The 19,365-nt window shown below is 35.6% G+C and overlaps 1 protein-coding gene across 3 annotated transcripts in view; it reads right to left on the bottom strand.

The window, feature by feature from the left end:
• Atm (ATM serine/threonine kinase) overlaps nucleotides 1-19,365 on the bottom strand; it is an 85,347-nt gene that overhangs the window by 45,745 nt on the left and 20,237 nt on the right. The window contains exons 13-26 of one of the 3 annotated variants that reach the window (XM_048343781.1): nucleotides 18,401-18,626; nucleotides 16,161-16,286; nucleotides 14,885-15,010; nucleotides 13,990-14,079; nucleotides 11,722-11,893; nucleotides 10,629-10,828; nucleotides 9,053-9,135; nucleotides 8,801-8,956; nucleotides 7,967-8,042; nucleotides 7,712-7,842; nucleotides 6,936-7,056; nucleotides 5,025-5,198; nucleotides 3,161-3,330; nucleotides 1,293-1,539 (exon numbers count right to left, since the gene is read on the bottom strand). In XM_048343781.1, coding sequence (XP_048199738.1) covers nucleotides 1,293-1,539; nucleotides 3,161-3,330; nucleotides 5,025-5,198; nucleotides 6,936-7,056; nucleotides 7,712-7,842; nucleotides 7,967-8,042; nucleotides 8,801-8,956; nucleotides 9,053-9,135; nucleotides 10,629-10,828; nucleotides 11,722-11,893; nucleotides 13,990-14,079; nucleotides 14,885-15,010; nucleotides 16,161-16,286; nucleotides 18,401-18,626 — 2,098 coding nt within the window. Of the gene's footprint in view, nucleotides 1-1,292; nucleotides 1,540-2,927; nucleotides 3,331-5,024; nucleotides 5,199-6,935; nucleotides 7,057-7,711; nucleotides 7,843-7,966; nucleotides 8,043-8,800; nucleotides 8,957-9,052; nucleotides 9,136-10,628; nucleotides 10,829-11,721; nucleotides 11,894-13,989; nucleotides 14,080-14,884; nucleotides 15,011-16,160; nucleotides 16,287-18,400; nucleotides 18,627-19,365 lie in introns of those variants that run through there. The other 2 variants (XM_048343782.1, XM_048343783.1) reach the window with 2 other exon arrangements.

Below are 19,365 nucleotides of genomic sequence, written 5' to 3'. Positions count from 1 at the left end.
AAAGACTTATTTCCAAAGTTATTCGGTGACTATAAGGTAGAAAATAGATAAAAGCCTAAGACTTGAAACATGGCTAATTCTACCTTTTTCTTCTACACAGCCAACCTTGGAGTAACATGTGCAAGTAAATCATATCAAATAAAGCCCCCTTAATGCAGTTCTTCAGTTTCAAGGACTCAATTTAACTAAGACCTTGAAAAAAACATAATGAGCATTAAAATGCTGAGATACATCAACAGAAAATAAACATAGGGAAAAACCTAAAACCCACACCCCCCCACATATACAAAAACAACAACAACAACAAAAAAAAAAAACCTTCATATTCATGGTGCTCTTCTGCTAGTGGAGAAAACTGAAAGTAAGCAACGTAAAATTTGTTAGAAGGTAAAATGTGTTAGAAACAAAGAAAACAGAAGAGTATTCATTTCTTAAACAGATTATTAACAGCTGGGGATACTTCTTTTCAATCTCTTTTCTACTTACACATATTTGCTTCATTTAGTTACTATTGCAGCAAAAAAATTTTCTAGGTGTCAAGTTCTCTACATGAGTATATCTAAGTTAAGTTAGTATCCTGTACATTTAAGGTTTGCATACATATGAACTCTTTTGTTGTTTCTGCTACTATAAAAACACCACATTAGCTTTGAAATCCCAGCACTCAGAGGGCTGAGACGGGGATCTTGTGTTCTAGGACAGTGTGGGCTTAATAACAGAAATAAACCAAAAATTCCTGGGTTAAATATGGAAAAACAGTATTAATAAAGAAAATAAAACCAGAAGATGTGGAAATTAGAATGGCACTGTCTTGAAAACTGGAAAAACTGGTGAGTGGAAGAGGGAGTAAACACTATTCAATATCATTTGAATTTAACAATTAGATCATATTCGTGCATTATTGGCAATTAAAATACTTTTTAAAAGGCAATAACAATCAAATTATTCCTTCTTATTTTCTCTCTCTTTTTTGTTATTCCTAATTTAGAACATCCCAACTTATTTAAAAGCCAAATGAAATGGGGAGAGAGCAAAGGAAAGGGTGAAATTGTCCGAAAGTATTCTACCTGACTTACGTAACTTTGACTCCTCTGTATATCACCTTTCTAAATACAATTTAAAAAAATTTTTTAAACCCAATAGAAAGAAAAAAACATTATTAACAATAACTTATGGTTAGTGATTACATGCTATATTTAGTTGTATAATGAAGAAATAAATTGCATTAAATTTTAAAGCTTACATTTGAAGCCAAGTGAGGGATAAAAGGTTGGTAACTGTTGAAGCCATACCTGTTTTCCCAGTAGGTTTTCACCTTTAAGTATATCATAGACCTTGGTAGCAGTCTCTCTTTGCTGTGCCATCCTACTGTCTTGTGTACCCTCATAGGCAAAATAGGGAAGAATATTGACAAGAATCTTTGGAAAGCAATCTATTAGAAGACTTTTCCAATCCTTTTGAATCTGACTGGCCATGGACTTCACCTCATCAAAATGACTTCGAATTACCAAATGTGGAATCAAAATCTTATAACAAGATCTAAAGATATAAACATTTAAAATATGGGTTATGTTTTCAAAGTTAAAAAATTTATAATATACTTCTTTTTAATATTTTTACCAGTCCTGGGGCTTGAACTCAGGGCCTGGGCAATGTCCCTGAGCTGCTGCTATTGCTCAAGGCTAGCACTCTACCACTTGAGCCACAGCGCCACTTCTGGCTTTTTGTTTATGCCATGCTGAGGAATCGAACCCAGGCTTCATGCACGCTAAGCAAACACTCTACCACTAAGCTACATTCTCAACCCCTGTAATATACTTCTTAAAATAATAAAATGCCCTTGTCAGCATTAAAGCATTTAAAAATTATTAAATATTCTCACTCTAATTTTTTTTTTCTTGGCCAATCCTGGGGCTTGAATTCAGGGTCTGAGAGCTCTGTCCTTGAGTCTCTCTGTGCTCAAGGCTAGTGCTCTACCACTTGAGCAACAGTGCCACTTCCAGCTTTTTCTAAGTAGATCAGTGGAGATCAAAGTCTCACAGAATTTCCTGCCCGGGCTGGCTTCAAAGTGTAATCCTCAGATCTCAGCCTCCTGAGTAACTAGGATTACAGGCGTGAGCCACTGACACCTGGCTCTCACTCTCATTTTATAAGTGGAAAATAGCTAAGTAAATTCTAAATAGACATATGTACACTCACCTACAAAACTGCTTAGAAAATATCACTCTTACTTCTGAGTTTCAAAAAGGGACTTTATATTATAAAATGAAATAAAAGGCAGTTTATAAATTTAAACAACATACGTAAAATATTACAAAAAGGGATGATTTAAGGACCAATAGATCCCTTCTGTCTTAATAGTCTTCTTAAAGGTAATTATCTATATGCAGCTCTTCATAATCCATGATATATTAAATATAAAATACCTAGCAAAATACTTATCACAGAATATGCTTAACAAAAATACATGACTTCCGGGTTGGGAATGTAGCCTAGTGGTAGAGTGCTTGCCTAGCATGCAATGCCTGAAGCCCTGGCAGCACATAAATAGAAAAAGCCACAAGTGGTGCTGTGGCTCAAAAGGTAGAATGCTAGCCTTGAGCAAAAAGAAGCCAGGGGCAGTGCTCAGGCCTTAAGTCCAAGCCCCAGGACTGGCAAAACAAACAAACAAAAAAACCCAAACAAACAAAAATATATGACTTTCCATAATTGGACACCTAAACAATATTCCTGGTTGTCTTAAACCTGTTTTCAAAATTTCCTTTTCTAGAGGCATAGCTATCAAAATGAAATTTTATGTTAAACTTCTAGATCTAATAAAAATGATTATCAAGCAACAGAAAGAAAATCAAAGCAGCCTCTAGAAATTTATCTTCAAAAATTTCAAAGGCAAGATTTCCTTGTTTACTTACAGATTTTTTTTAGAAAAATTGCAAGTAGCAGCTTGTTCAAGGTTACCCAGCTGTTTACCAAGGAAGTTAGAATCATATCCTGAGACCAGTGATATAACCTTCAGTACATTCTCAAACAAGCTGTCTTGTTCCTCCCATTCTGTAGCTCCCTACCTGTGTCTAGCCAGGTGGAGCAAAGCAGAAGTGCCAAACACTATTAACTGACTAAAACTAAACATTTTTTTTGTACGTGACATATATAAACTTACCTGTAGAAATCATCAACATTTGTGTAGTTTAATAAAATAAAAGGAAAAGAAGATAAGTTGTATTCAGTCTCTTGAAGATTTAGCCATTCCAAAACTAGGTAATCTAAATGAGAAGCCATGAAGTCTTCTAAACGTCTATATCCAAAAGTTTCAGAAACTTTCTGCAAAACCTGCACAAAGAAACAAAAAGCTGATGCTTTCAGAAAATTGAAAAAAAGATCAAATCACTTAAATCCTTGTGACTATTATTTACAGTAGGGATTTGAGGCCATTGACTTAACTTTTCTATATCTTGATTTTTCTTTTAACAATGAAATAAGGATACTAAAAAAGGAAATAAAATGTATTTAATATAATTGCATAGTACCTGGCACAAAGCAAGTCTTTAAATGATGTTAAATGACTAAAAACAAAAACAGAAAAATCAATTATCATTCCCAACACCTGACTATATCTCAAAGGAAGGTTTATGGTAAATTATCTCAGTCTTAAATGCAAAATTAAAAAAAAACTAAACATAATATATCACAGACTAGCACAATGGTATATTTAAAAACTCACAGTAATACTGATAAAAGATTAATGTGCCTATGACCAATTACCTAGAGTTGGCATACTATACACCTCTACAGTATCTATGCTTGCAGAATTTTGAGTGCTCTGAATACATTATGTAAAACCTCTTAAGAAAAAGTCCTAAAACTTCCCAAACCATGAGTTCTGCATTGATAGAAAAGGAAGAGGAGCTACATTCTATAACTGGATTGATGCAATTATTGGACTCCATCCTTTCCCCAATCAAAAAAGCTATATGGTCCTCAAGTTTGATTTCTGGCCTTTTTTATTCCTTATATGCTACCACAGAATCTACCAGACAAAACAACGAGTAATGCTCTCAGCTCCATGCTTCTATTCCAGAGAGCCTGGTATGTAAGGGGATAGGTTATTTACTCATATAAAAAAATGCTTCATGAGTTGGATGCCTGTGGCTCAAGCCTATAATCCTAGCTACTGAGGAAGCTGAGATCTGAGAATTTCAGCTCAAAGACACCTTGACTAGGAAAGTCCAGTCCCTGAGACTCTCATCTCCAATTAACCACCACCACCAAAAAAAAAAAACCAAAAAACAAAAAAAAACATCCAGAGTGAAGCCATGGCTCAGGTAGTAGAGGACTAGCCAAGAGCAAAAAACTCAGGGACAGTGTCCAGGCCCTGCTTTCAAGCCCCAAGACTGCTACACACACATTTAAAAGAAAAGCTCTATGGACTGGGAATATGGCTTAGTAGTAGAGTGCTTGTTTAGTATGTATGAAGCCTTAGGTTCGATTCCTCAGTACCACGTAAACCAGAAAAGGGTAGAGTGGTTCAAGTGGTACAGACATAACACAGACAGGTTCAAGGACAGAGCTCAGGACCTGAGTTCAAGCCCCACGACCAGAAAAAAGAAAAAGAAAAGAAAAACTTCATAAAATGTTCATAAGTTCAATTTTAAGTAATGCTACTGCCAACAGTTAAATACATCACATAAACAGTGATTAAACTGAGTCTATAATATAGAGCAACGATAAGGTGTTTGCCTAGAACTAATACTTTACCTTGGTGTTCTGAGTCTGAGCCCAATCACTAGGAAAAAAAGTTATTAAACTAGTTTCCAAGTGTCCCAACTTAACAAAATAAAATTGTTTCCCAGTTTTAAACAAGTGCAAACTTAAAATCTAGCTTTAATCTTTTTGTTTAGAATTTATGAAAGAAGGCTCAGTTAACTAGTAAAGCAACTGCCTATGCAGGTTTGATATCCAGTATCATCAAAAAAATATGTTATCCTATAAAGGGTATGATAAAATATGCATTCTTCTATATATACCTTTTTCACGAGGCGAGGTTCTAATCCATTCTCTTTCATTGACTTACATAAGGCAAACAAAGCCTGTTTTTCGCAGATAGGGCTACAGTATAAAACCACAGCTACCATCATCAGTAAAACAGATTTTCTGTTATAAATCTCGTCTAAATGGTCAGGATTCTCAGTTCTGTGGGACTTCAAAAGAATTGTAAAGACAATGTTTAAATATTTAAATGCTAATAATGAATCAGTAAGGCAAAAATCATTTTATGACTTGTAAGTAGCCTATGAAGTAAGTATGTTTTAAATCCTATAGTGATAGAGCTAAGACTGTAAGTTTACAGCTTTGAGGAAATGGTACTTTTCACAAAATCTTATGGAAAGAACTGCCAAAGAAAAAGCTAGTCTAGGGCAGAAAAGTCTGTAAGACTCTTAATCTCCAATTAAGCACCAAAAAAGCCATAAGTAGAGCTGAGGCTCAAGTGATACAGCACTAGCCTTGAGCAGAAAATCTCAGGGTCAGCCCCAAGCCCTGAGTTCAAGCCCCAGGACTAGCACCAAAAAAAGTAAAATTAAAATACTTATAAAGTATAACTTCTAAGATGATTTTTACCATTAAGATGCCTAAACGGGCTGGGAATATGGCTTAGTGATAGAGTGCTTGCCTCATATACATGAAGCCCTGGGTTCGATTCCTCAGCACCACATATACAGAAAAAGCCAGAAGTAGCGCTGTGGCTCAAGTGGTAGAGTGCTAGCTAGCTATCACCTCTGTGATAAATGATGTCAAAATGAAATCATGCGGGGCTGGGGATATAGCCTAGTGGCAAGAGTGCCTGCCTCGGATACACGAGGCCCTAGGTTCGATTCCCATCACCACATATACAGAAAACGGCCAGAAGAGGCGCTGTGGCTCAAGTGGCAGAGTGCTAGCCTTGAGCGGGAAGAAGCCAGGGACAGTGCTCAGGCCCTGAGTCCAAGGCCCAGGACTGGCCAAAAAAAAAAAAATGAAATCATGCAACTATGTGTCCACTGCTACAAAATTCCAATAATATTATTTTTACTATATTTGATAAAAAAAGGCTTTCTTCACATTCATAAAATTTGTTACTTACTAATGATCATGATCTTTTGGTTACAAGAAGTAAAAACCTAATTTTGGTCCTAAATGCAATCATTTAACATGTTCGAAAGCATCATGAACTTTCCACTAAATCATTCCTCACTCGTTCCTTATAAGATACAGACCTATATTCTCCTTAAAATCCTAGTTTAAAAATCTACTTTTGGGCTGGGGATATAGCCTAGTGGCAAGAGTGCCTGCCTCGGATACACGAGGCCCTAGGTTCGATTCCCCAGCACCACATATACAGAAAACGGCCAGAAGCGGCGCTGTGGCTCAAGTGGCAGAGTGCTAGCCTTGAGCGGGAAGAAGCCAGGGACAGTGCTCAGGCCCTGAGTCCAAGGCCCAGGACTGGCCAAAAAAAAAAAAAAAAAAAAAAAAAAAAAAAAAAAAAATCTACTTTTATGAGAGTGGAGCCACTGCCCCACTCAAGCGGTAGAGTAGCTAGCCTTAAGCAAAAACATAACAACAAACAAACAAGCAAAAGAAATACTCAGGGACAGTGCCCAGTCCCTTAGTTGAAGCTCAGGATTGGTGTGTGTGTGTGCATACATACACTTTTACAGAGAAATGTGAGAATCACAAGTTTCAGTAAGAATTAGGTAATTTTTATCTGATGTTATTTCTCAATACATTTCCATCTATTGTCACTTGTTTACTTAATTGGATTTAATTCCTAAGTTGCTTTAGACTAGATTTATATTATAATGTGCTGGATACCAACTGTCTTATGCTGAACTTGCTAAAGCTATATACAGGACATACATAGAAAGCATGTGATAGTAGCAAATAGGTAATAGTAAAATTACCACTTCTTTCACTCCTTCCTGAGCTTTCAAGTATGCATTTTCAAAAGCTGTTTGTTGAAGCCTCAAAGGAAGTGCTTTCAATGACTTGAAACAATCCCCTTGACTCATGTCCTGGAATAATCTTAACACGAAAAAAAAAAAGTTTTTTAAAATTCAGAGTCTATTTTCCTATATTAAAAAACAAAAATAAACTATTCTGCAAGACATACATACTAGCTCTTTTCTTGATTAAGACTAATGCAATTTTAAACAGGTTCAGACTACCCATTTAGCATTAAGGTCCTGAATATAATGTCTTCTCCTGTAAGTGAAGACAGTATCAAATGACTTCTCACTGGTGCTCTTCAAACACACTGAAATCAATCTGCCAGAGAAGCTAAACTGTCATCTTGTCACACACTGATCAGAACAGGCTTGTATTGTAATATTTAATTACCCCCAAGTGAGTAGCTTGGTATTTCTTTTAAATGCTTTTATGTGATGGAGAAATAATGATCAGTGTATTTTGTATAATATCCAAGCATTGAAGGCAACTCAAAGTTTCCAACATTCATATTATGTGAGTGCTAGCACAATTTTTTGTGGGGATCTTCTATTATTGATCAAAGCAAAGTTACTCAAACGATTTTCAGTTTTTATGTTTTTAAAGCAGCATGCAATCTCTTCTTCAAATACATTTGTTTATTTTCCCAATTGTTACTTCAGGGACATTTTAACTGTCCATTGCATTGCTATCTGCAGAATGAGAAACACTTCATGTAAACCTAACTCATTACCTATTGATTGACCCTGCAGCCAACATACGAACTTGGTGGTGATCATCAGCAAGAAATTGTGGAAACATTTCATTTACAGCAAAGTGTTCTCCCATCACATTAAGAACAGCCCATTTTGAATAGGGATCTGCCTATGGAGAAGGAATATTTGAGGTTAAATATGAAACATTACCAGAAAATTCACTCATTTTCAAACAAATAAAAATTGTTTTAAAGTTGCATTGGAAACCTTACTAATAATATAGAATAACTCACCTCAAGCAGAGTTTTAAGGCATTTTACTAATGCCATTCTTACAGAGAATGAACATTTCTTGTCCTTTGTTAGATGCCTGAAATCAAGTGAGATTTTCAATGTAAAATAATCATTTCAATAAAAGCACAGTCAAAAGAATAACTAAAGGTTTTAAATAGGTTGCTTTCAAAATTTCTTCCTGTACTGAGTTCTCTTATGTGAAACATGCCAATATATTCCACTATTCCAAAAATTCAAGCTAAATGAAAGGATTTTATGATAATGTGTGTTATTAGTTTTATACAATTATGCCTTTATTTGGGGCAGTCATATTGCAGCTAACCATAAACTTACTGTAAGAAGAATTTTTAATCTTAATGTTTGGTTGTTCCATAAGAGTTCAAAACCACATTCTATATTGACTTTCAAATTCTTATCAGTCAAATAGTGTGACAGCTCTAAACTTTGTGAGGGTGTATACATATATATGTATATATAACATTTATTTACTTGTTTATTTATATTCTTCTATAAGTATAAAAGTATGAAAAGGGTGACACTACAGATGACACTGTGCCAATGCCAGAACAAAAAAAAAGCCATCTGATTTATGTTTGTTGGACTTTATTTGCCATATTGCCAGGTTTTGCAGAGAAATATACTAAACAACAAAGTCAAGCCTAAGGAAAAACAATCAAGCTTTTCAAGCAAGAAGGGAAACATATGACTTTCTGCTCTAGTTAAAATACAGATTACATAGAAGAATCCGAAGAAATCACTAATGTAGAATGTAAAATCTGCATTCAAAGGCAGCAATATAAACATAAACATTCCATAAGGTAGATTGTTACCTACCAAAATGCACCAATAACTGTGAGGAACTGTCCTTGGGCATCCCTTGTGTTCTCTGTGTCCACACTCCCGTGATCTAGGTTTGTCACTACATGAAGGGCATGGTTTAAAATGGTTGTACAAACATCTTGGTCACGACGATATAAAGAACACACAAGGCTGTGGTAGGAGAGTTTAACCTTATAAGTTTAACAGAAGACAGAGCTTATAAACTGTACATTTAAACTGCATGTAATGGATGGTTTAATTTCTTACGATAGTGGTTTCAGGAGCTCAACAACATCTTCCATGGGCAAAGGACACTCTTTTCCAGGAAGCTCCTTTAAAAGTACCAAGTACTGAGATGGAAGAAAAATATCACTTTATTCATATGTACTTTCATACATAAACCTAAGTTCATGCACACATACACAGGAAGCTATAGATTTTTAAAAATGGTATATAAATAAAATAATGCCTTAGAAGTTAAATTCAATTGGGTTAAAATTCCAGCACAACAACTTTGTGTAATTAAAAGACCCAGCCATATATCAACTGGTCCATAGTGCTGTCACTGGTAAAATGGTTAGGTATCACTTAACTGGTCAGATAACTGTGAGGATTAGAGAAAATACACCTCTATCTCTTGCAATAAATAGCTATTATTATCATGATTGCAGTTAAGATAAAGAATCACAGACTATATTAGGTCCCTACTTTTCTAAAATAATTCCTGGATATAAGAACTGAATAATCAAAATGATTATACTAATGAACTTTAGAAAGCAGAAATGATCACAGGCAGGGAAGAACTCAAATGCTTTTACCCATCTTCTTAGAAAACAACATGGTAAGGCTCCTGTTGACACTTGTTGATACACAGGGCTGTGCAGCAACTCCCAGTTACAACTAGGCAACCAGTTTTTGACAGCTGTCAAATTTTCTAGCAAAACTATGACATCATTAGAGGTTATTCTCATTAGCCAGAAGTAATATCTATGCAAGTTTAAATATTTCAGCATCTACCTAAAGTTTTTACACAGTATATTCAAAGAAAAAAAAAAGCTAAGTAAATGCCTATAAATATGCCTATATTCCAGGAAGACAGCCTAATCCCAGAAGTTTAAGGACAACCTAAACAAAACAGCAAAACCTCATCTTAAAAATATATGTGCAGGGGCTGGGAACATGGCCTAGTGGCAAGAGTACTTGACTCGTATTCATGAAGCCCTGGGTTCGATTCCTCAGCACCACATATATAGAAAATGGCCAGAAGTGGCACTGTGGCTTAAGTGGCAGAGTGCTAGCCTTGAGCAAAAAGAAGCCAGGGACAGTGCTCAGGCCCTGAGTCCAAGGCCCAGGACTGGCCAAAACAAACAAACATATGTGCAGAGCTGGTGCAGGTGACTCACGCCTGTAATCCTAGCAACTCAGGAGGCTGAGATCTCAGGATCACGGTTCAAAGCTAGCCTGGGCAAAAGTCTGTGAGACTCTTATCTTCAATTAATCAATAGAAAACCAGAAGTGGCGCTGTGGCTTAAGTGGTAGAACACTTAACCTTGACCTGAAGAGCTCAGGGACAGTGCCCAGGCCCAGAGTTCAAGACCCATGACTGACTAAAACCAAAAAAATATGTGTATGCATATACATATGTATGTGTATATAAGTGTATGCTGCATATATAAACATACACATACATCAATCTATACCTATCTAATTATATATGAATTCCTACAAGTAGTCCATGATTCATTTCTCAATTCAAGGCTTCAAAGGCACTGTTTTATTCTGATTCTTATATATCAGGCTATTACATTTACTCAGATTCAAAGAGCTAGTTTGTTTGACTTACCATGTGCAAGTGGAGGGATTTAGTAAGATCTAGTATGCTTGAATCAACCAACAATAACAATTTTTTCCGAATATCAGCTGCCCTAAATGACAAAGTATTGGTCTGAGAAATAGTTATACACGTGCACAAGAACTTGAGCATATCTAAAAGAAGTAGATCTTGCTTTGACAGATATTCTTCTGCTAAAGGATTCATGGCACCTAAAAATAAAAAGTATTCATTAACATTTGAAGGGCACAACAGTTCCATACACTGCATACAAACTCAAACATCTATTCTGTTTCCCATTGTCTAAATAGTCATTTAAGTTTTACTTCTTTAAAATTACTCCTGTGAAGATTAAAACAGGAAACTAGTAAACTCCATTACAAGTCTGAGAAATTTAAAGTGAAAGGAACTATATGAGGAGACTATACTAAGGGAAAGTGAAATTAGCCTAAAAGTGATATCAATGAGATCACTGACAATACAAAATTAACATAAAGAGTTAAAAGAAAACTGTTGGGCTGAGAATGTGACTTAGTGGTAAAGTGCTTGCCTAGCAATGCATGAGGCCCTGGGTTCGTTTTCTCAGCAACACATATACAGAAAAAGCTGGAAGTGGCTCTATAGCTCAAGTGGTAGAGTGCTGGCCCTGAGCAAAAAGAAGCCAGGGACAGTGCTTAGACTCTGAGTTCAAGCCCCAGGACTGGCAAAAAAAAAAGTGTTAAAGAGAGGGGAACGTGAGGAGAACTAACAAGATGGGATGAATATGATCCAAGTACATTACATGAATGCATATAAATATCGTAATAAAATATCCCTGCACAATTAATTGATTTTAATAAATCTATTTTTTTTTTTGGCCAGTCCTGGGCCTTGGACTCAGGGCCTGAGCACTGTCCCTGGCTTCTTCCCGCTCAAGGCTAGCACTCTGCCACTTGAGCCACAGCGCCGCCTCTGGCCATTTTCTGTATATGTGGTGCTGGGGAATCGAACCTAGGGCCTCGTGTATCCGAGGCAGGCACTCTTGCCACTAGGCTATATCCCCAGCCCCTAATAAATCTATTTTTAAAAGAGGTAAAGAAATCCCAAGCAGAAAGCATGTACTTACCAATGGTGCTCTGGCACTCCCCACACTCAGCTGAATCACTCACATCACCAGCAGGGTAATCATGAAAGAGATCCATGGATGAAGGAGCATTTATCTCCCTTAGATGGTCATCAGTACCATCTTCTACTGACTCTCTCTCTCCATAGTCAACTGGCTTTTTCATAAAGGATGCCTTCAAAGAGAGATAAAAGGTGTTTTTATTCAATTTAGATTCTTTCAGAAGATTACAGTTAATTCTGTCACCTGTCAACAAGTCACAGAAACAAATATATGAACTGTATGTTTTCATAAAAGAACAAAGTATTGTATTTCTTACAATCATTCCATATCATACTGAGACATTACAACATCACTTTGAGCCACATAAGTACACAGATACAACTTGGTTAATATAAAGAACAAATTCTAGATGAACTTTATAATGCCCCAAAGTGATGAGACTGGGGAAAAAATATAAGTTATGATGACTATTACAGAGGACAATGACAAAAATCCTTTCAAAAAATGAAAGGTGTGGTAACGTCCAAGTTACTTGTGAGGAGGAGGCGGCAGGATCACTTGATCCCAAAAATTCAAGGCCAGACTGGGTAACACAGTGAGACTTTCTCTCCAAAAAAAAGGTCTTTATCTTTAAGATACCCAAACAAAAGCAGTCAAAAGTAGTGCAGAATTCTCTGTGACAAAATAATTAAGGACCATTATAATGATAATTAACAGCAGATGAACTAAAATTATACATACATATTTCCCATATTGTAGAACACCATATTCTTCTAAATAAAGTACTATAAGGCTTATAGTACAGTAACAAGGAAAAATGAACTGAACAATTAAGGTGAACAACATTTCTTCACTCAGCAGATATTTAACTGTTTATACCTATGTCAGGTTATTGTTACATACAACCTAGCACATGTGTGGAATACACACATTAATAAGAAAGAAAAAAACAAATACAAGGACATTTTGCTTTTGTGGCAAAGTTTTTTTTATTTTCTTTTGTTTTGGGTGCAGTATTGGAATTAGAATTTGATGCCTTGAGCTTGAAAGGAAGCTGCCCTACCACTTGAGCCACACCCCATCCCCACTTTGCTTTCCTTATTTTTTCAAATAAAGCCTCTTGCTTTGTGCCTGGAACCAGTCTTTTTTTTTTTTTGCCAGTCCTGGGCCTTGGACTCAGGGCCTGAGCACTGTCCCTGGCTTCTTTTTTGCTCAAGGCTAGCACTCTGCCACTTGAGCCACAGTGCCACTTCTGGCCATTTTCTGTATATGTGGTGCTGGGGAATCGAACCCAGGGCCTCATGTATATGAGGCAGGCACTCTTGCCACTAGGCCATATCCCCAGCCCTGGAACCAGTCTTAATCACAATAATCACCCTATTGGAGCTACAGGCTTGCCACATTATACGCAAGCAGAGCCTAACTCAGATCATGCTAATTTTTTGTCTGGCCAGGCCTAGAACCATGATCCTTCCAATCTCTGCCTTCCAAGTAGTTTGGATTAGTTGGGTGTCAGTGGCTCATTCCTGTAATCCTAGCTACTCAGGAGACTGAGATCTGAGGATAAAGGTTTGAAGCCAGCTCAGGCAGGAAAATCAGTGAGACTCTTATCTCCAATAAACTACTTAGAAAAAGCCAGAAGTGGCACTGTGACTCAAGTGGTAGAGGGCTAGCCTTGAGCACAAAGTCTCAGAGACAGCACCCAGGCCCTGAGTTCAAGTTCCAGGACTGGCAAAAAGCAAAACAAACAAAAAACAAGTAGACTGAGTTACAGAAAGGTACCATCAATAGTTATATTTTTTTGTTTTTGAAGGAACAATTGGGCTGGGTATATAGTTCAGTGGCAGACTGCTTGCTTAGCATTTGTATTCAGTCCTTAGCACTGTGACAACCATATTTTTAAATTAGAATTTTGGTATATTATGGCATAGAAACAAATATGAGCCTGATAATTAATGATTTTCAGTCTACTATTCACTAATAAACTAAGTTGACAAATTCGTTTCTTACTTGTATACTTATCTAAATAAAAGATCATAGGAGTGAAAAAGAAAAAGAATCTAATCCCTAGGCACTATGCTGTCGATTTTAAGAAGAAATCAAATATATTTTTCTAAAATTAATTTAAAAAAATTAATTTTAGCTTTAACTTCTACATTTATAAAAAATTAAGATGCCATACAATGTAAGATCTATCCCTACCTTAGGAGATATTTCAACTTAAGAATGTTTAGAATGAATGAAATATGATATAGTAAGCATACTTACTAAACTTTTACAAATATCTGCAATGTCGTTCATCAGCTTCGATGTTAATAATCGTAGGAAAAAGCCAGATGTGATCTTGTTTGCATTTTTCTGTAACACAAAAAGACAAGGAATAAAAAATAAAAACAAATAAGTATTCTTGATGGTGACAGTATTTTCTGTATATTGAATAAAATTTAAATAGTTCACTATTAGGACCAAACTAAATTATTTTAATCACGCTAACCTCTTTTCTTACAGTAATAATAACTTTCACAAATGTCTTTCATTGTGCTTAAGCAGTCTTAAAATACCAACTACTAGTCCCAAATATGTTAAACAGCAGTTGTATATCAGAGTTTACTACTTTCACCATTTACAACAAAACACAGGAAAACACATTACACTACTCAAGATAATAATACTGATTTGTGTTTATGTACTTAATACTTATAAATGTGTACTTAGTATCAGTTTTCAAAAAGCTTTCTGGTTATTATCAACACCCAGCCTACCTTAACTACAATACAAGCCTGTTCCAAATCAAATCAAGGGTTATAGACTGTATCACTCATTCTTCCAAATGTGACATATGATGATCTGAGCAAAAGAAAGTAGTCTTTGTAAATTTTCCTCACTACACTCACTAGCCCTGGTACAGTGGTATACACATCATAAACTAGGCAACAACTTCTTATTAAATGAGTGAAAATTAGCAAAAAGTATATATCTGCATTTTAAAAAGTGGGAAGATAATAAAATTATGAAATTAGTTTCATAAGAAACAGATTACTACTCTTGAAGATATTTCTTTTTCATTCAATTTAACTTTGAATCCATATATATATATATATAAACAGCAACACCACAACATAATCTACTTTCTAAAGAGGCTGTAAGTAAAAGAGAACCTTACCTTGTTATAGTTACACAAACAACTTGTACATATCTGCATCATATTTCTCAATGAACCAATTCTAGATTCCTCATTAGTCTTATTTTTAAACAGAGAGATACATTCTCCTGAACACTGCATTAGAGACTATTTAGAAGAAAAAGAAATACGAATTCCAGTTAAAATTATAGTTTAGTATTGCCTTTTGAAGATTCACTTAAAAACTAAAATTAAGTGTTTTTAGGTGTTGTCATACAATAAAATTATAAATTATAAACAAATCTGAGCTAGTCATGGTAGTACACAGATATAAACACCGAAGGTAAGGCAAGTCAGAAAGATCACAAGTTCAAGGCTATAGACACTGTCTCAAGAAAAAGAAACCCAAAATACAAAATGTCTTATACCTATACTTCTCTTTGCAAACAGAATATAAAGAACTGAAAAGGTTTTGAGCTGAAAGCCTACTTGATTAATACCATTCATCCAGGATTCATTGGGACAAACCACTTTAGACACATAAAAATCAGCATTTATGCAAATAAGACTAAATTTTCATGTGAAATTATTTTATTTACTATAGTTATAATTATTTTATAATAAATTCAAATTCTGAGGAAGGACAGAGTATCATTTCTCTCAAATTGCATAAATAAAAGATAAAAGGCTAGCCTACACAGGTTGGGTATCTTTTATCCAAAAAGCTTGGGGACAAGAAATGTCTCATGTTTTTACAGCTTTTGGAATATCTATGTACATATATCTTCATGGTGGGACCCAACTCTAATACAAAATTCAATTATTTCATATATATCTTATATACACAGCTTAAAAATAATCTATAGACAAGTTCTTCATGTATGTTGCATGTGTTGTATTCCTGCACAATGCCTTGTCACATGAGGTCAAATGTGGCATTACCACAGGTACTCAAGAAGTTTCTGGGTTTTGAAATTTTCAATTTTTGTTTTTTTCAGATTAGTCATGTTTACTTAGCTATATAAATTTTGGGCTGGGAATGTGGCTTAGTGTTAGAGTACTTGCCTAGCATGCATGAAGCCCCAGCGTTGATTCCTCAGTACCACACGAACAGAAAAAGCCAGAAGTGATGCTGTGGCTCAAGTGGTAGAGTGCTAGCCTTGAGCAAAAGTAGCTCAGGGACAGTGCCCAGGCCCTGAGATCAAGCCCCAGGATGAGCAAAAACAAAGTATACAAATTTTGTTTTATGTAACAACATTACAAGAAATATTATTTCATCTACATTTATTTAAAATTGTACTAGCATAAACTGTCCTACCTTGGCCTTCTGGAATAATTCTGATGTACATGCTTCTACTTCAGTTATTACACCCACATAACAATAGCAGCCAAGAACACCCACCAAAAGGACTGAACAACGTACAAGTGTTTCTGAATTTGTAACCTTAAATTACAAATAAAAAATGCATTTCATAAGCAATTCTGAGTATTCTGAAATTATGTTTTATAGTAAATTCGTTATGAAATGGATATTAAGAAACAATAACAAACATTAAGAAACAAAAGTTTAATCAACTAAATTAAAAGTGGAAGATATATAAAGGTCTTTAAAGACACCAAAGACTTGGTATCAACAATATGAATGAAGTGAATTTTTACCATCTTCCTGACCCAAGATTAGTAACTTTTTATAGTAAAATGTCAATAGACTTAAAGACAGGTTACCAAATTAGGATGCAGAGATTCCTGTAAGATCAACATTTAAATTTTCATAATTCAATTATTAAAACTAGAAATATAACAGCTATGCCATACTTTTAACTAGTATATGGACATATACTGGTTGTCTACTGTATGTGTAGATGTATAGTTAACTAGTTATACTAGTTATCTTTTCTTTCTAGGATACCAGTGTATCTAGTTGTCAGGCTTTACTTCTTCCAATCTGTCAGGCCTGGCAGAGCTCCTCAGTCTCTATCTCTCATGACCTTAACCCTTGTAAAGAGTATTGTTCAGATATTTTGTAGTATATCTCTCACTTGAAGCTTGTCTATTTTCTCATGATTAGACTGAAATTAGGCATGGTTATATTGAAGTTAGAGATACTAGGTCCCTCTCGATACATTGTATCAAAGATGCTGAAAAATAAATAAATATATATATACATATATATATATTAGGCCTTTAAGAGGATTATCACTAACTTTCAGAGAATTTGTATACTTAAAAAAAATCCTTAAGGCTGGACACCAGTGGCTTCTGCCTATAATCCTAGTAACTCAGGAGGCTGAGATCTGAGGATCACATTTCGAAGCCAGTCCAAGGGAGGAAAATCTGTGAAACTCCTATCTCCAATTAGCCATCAAAAAGCCAGAAATGAAACTGCGGCTGAAGTGAAAAAAGCTAATGGACAGTGCCCAGACCCCAGGACCAGCACAAAAATAAGTTGACATTCTTCTTTTTCTTGTGGCTAAAAGCTGTTAAAAAATAATTCTTTGCTGGGTGCTGGTGGCTCACACCTGTAAACCTAGCTACTCAGGAGAATGAAATCTGAGGATCACAGTTCAAAGCCAGCCATGCAGGAAAGTCCATGAGACTCTTGTCTCCAAGTAACCACCAGAAAACTGAAGTGCCGCTATTGCTCAAGTGGTAGAGCCTTGAGTTGAAGAGCTCAGGGACAGCGGTCAGGCCCAGAGTTCAAGCTCCATGATGACAAAAAAAAAAAAGATTTACAGGCTCAAGCCTGAAATCCTAACTACTAGGGAAGCACAGATCATGGTGGGAGGCCATCCCAGGTATAAAAGTTCAAGAGACTCAATTTCAATCTCAGTGGCCAGACATGATAGCAAACACCTGTCATCCCTACATATGGGGAAAGTAGAGTGGCACACTCATGTCAACAAAGGGATGCGCAAACAGGAAGATCACAGGGCAATTTGGCCCAGGCATCAAGACAGACTTTATTTTTAAAATAATCAAGTACAAATAGGGACTAGGAATGGTTCAAGAGAAGAGGATATGATTAGCAAAGGTGAGACCCTGAATTCACACACAATATGACCAAAAAGAAAAAAACCAACAAATGGTGGTAAGGATCTGGTGTGGGGAGGAACCCTTACATACTGTTGCTTGGAATGGGTATTAGTTAGCTGCTTGGACCATTTAAATTATTCCTACCATTTCAGCTGCCATCAAAATCTACCAGATGGTTTAAGTTGCTTGTTTCCTCTTGTTATAGTATCTCTTACTCTTGTACTGATAGGTTCATTTCATTATCAGCTCTTATCATCAACTCTTATGCTTGATATTTTACTATTCTCCACTACCCTACCCAAAGAATTTTTTAATGTCTACCAGGATAACCGGCATGCTCAAAATCATTTTTCAGTTTTCCCTTAACCATGCTGCTTTCCCTAATTTTTCTACATGCATGCAATTTGCTTTTAAAACAAAGACTATCACTACCTTTGGGTGCCTTTCCTGTCACCATTTCTCCTTTCTCACAAAGTATCAGAGTTGAATCAAATATATTAGCTTTACTTTAAAAAAAAATCTCACCTCAGATGAGTAATTATTTAGAAGCTGTTCTGATAATTTCAGAAGATAGCTATCCAATGATTCCTTGAGATTTGAGTGGACAGAAAAGCCAATACTAGATTGATACTTCTCTACAGCACATTCTTTCACAATAGTCAGAAAATCCATTCTGTCAAAAGTTGTCTGAAGAAATAGTTCTTCTACTTCTGAGAATGAAGACTCTTCTTTATCTTTGTGGGGTTGTCCACTTCAAGAGAGGAAAATATTTGAGTTATAGCCAAATTAGTTCATATTACATACCTCCCCATAATAGAAACATATTGCACGAAAACATCAATAAAGCATCTACATCCAAGTCTGCTTATATAAGAAATGGATTATTCTTTTAAATGTTTCTCTTGGATTCTATACCTACTTTTATCAAATTTCACTATTCAGTAGCAAAAGTTACTAATACACAGAATTTCAAAGGAGAAATCAGGAACATATTTAAAAGAAGACTAACACTAGACATAAATGCTGAAAATAACTACCTGAAAACAATTTTTTTCACCTAAAATTGTTCCAAAATGATTTTTGTTTCATTTTATTCCTTTGTGGTACAGATTAAGAATCCCTATTCCTGAGGTATCTTCAACACAGTGACAGACACTAGTCTCCGAGTCAATCAACTAGATCTAAAGTTTTACATTTTCTTTTTTTCCTGGCAGTACTTGAAGTGAACTCAGGACCTCTTGATTACTAGGCAGGTGCTCTCCCATTTAAGTCACATTCCCAACCCCTTGCTTTACTTATTTTTAAGATAAGGTCTTATGCTTTTGATCCAGACTCCTTGAACCACAATCCTCCTGCATATAGTTCTAACTGAAATTATACAAGTGTAAGCTACTACACCTGGATTCTTGAGCTGGAATTCTACTAATTTTTTTTTGCTCAGGCTGGCCTCTAATCACAAACCTCCCAATCTCTACCTCCCAAGTATCTGG

This window comes from Perognathus longimembris, chromosome 3 (assembly GCF_023159225.1).
Source record: "Perognathus longimembris pacificus isolate PPM17 chromosome 3, ASM2315922v1, whole genome shotgun sequence".
Taxonomy (NCBI): domain Eukaryota; kingdom Metazoa; phylum Chordata; class Mammalia; order Rodentia; family Heteromyidae; genus Perognathus; species Perognathus longimembris.
Note: the sequence above shows the minus strand (reverse complement) of the source record. Positions and strands in the feature narration are given on the sequence as shown.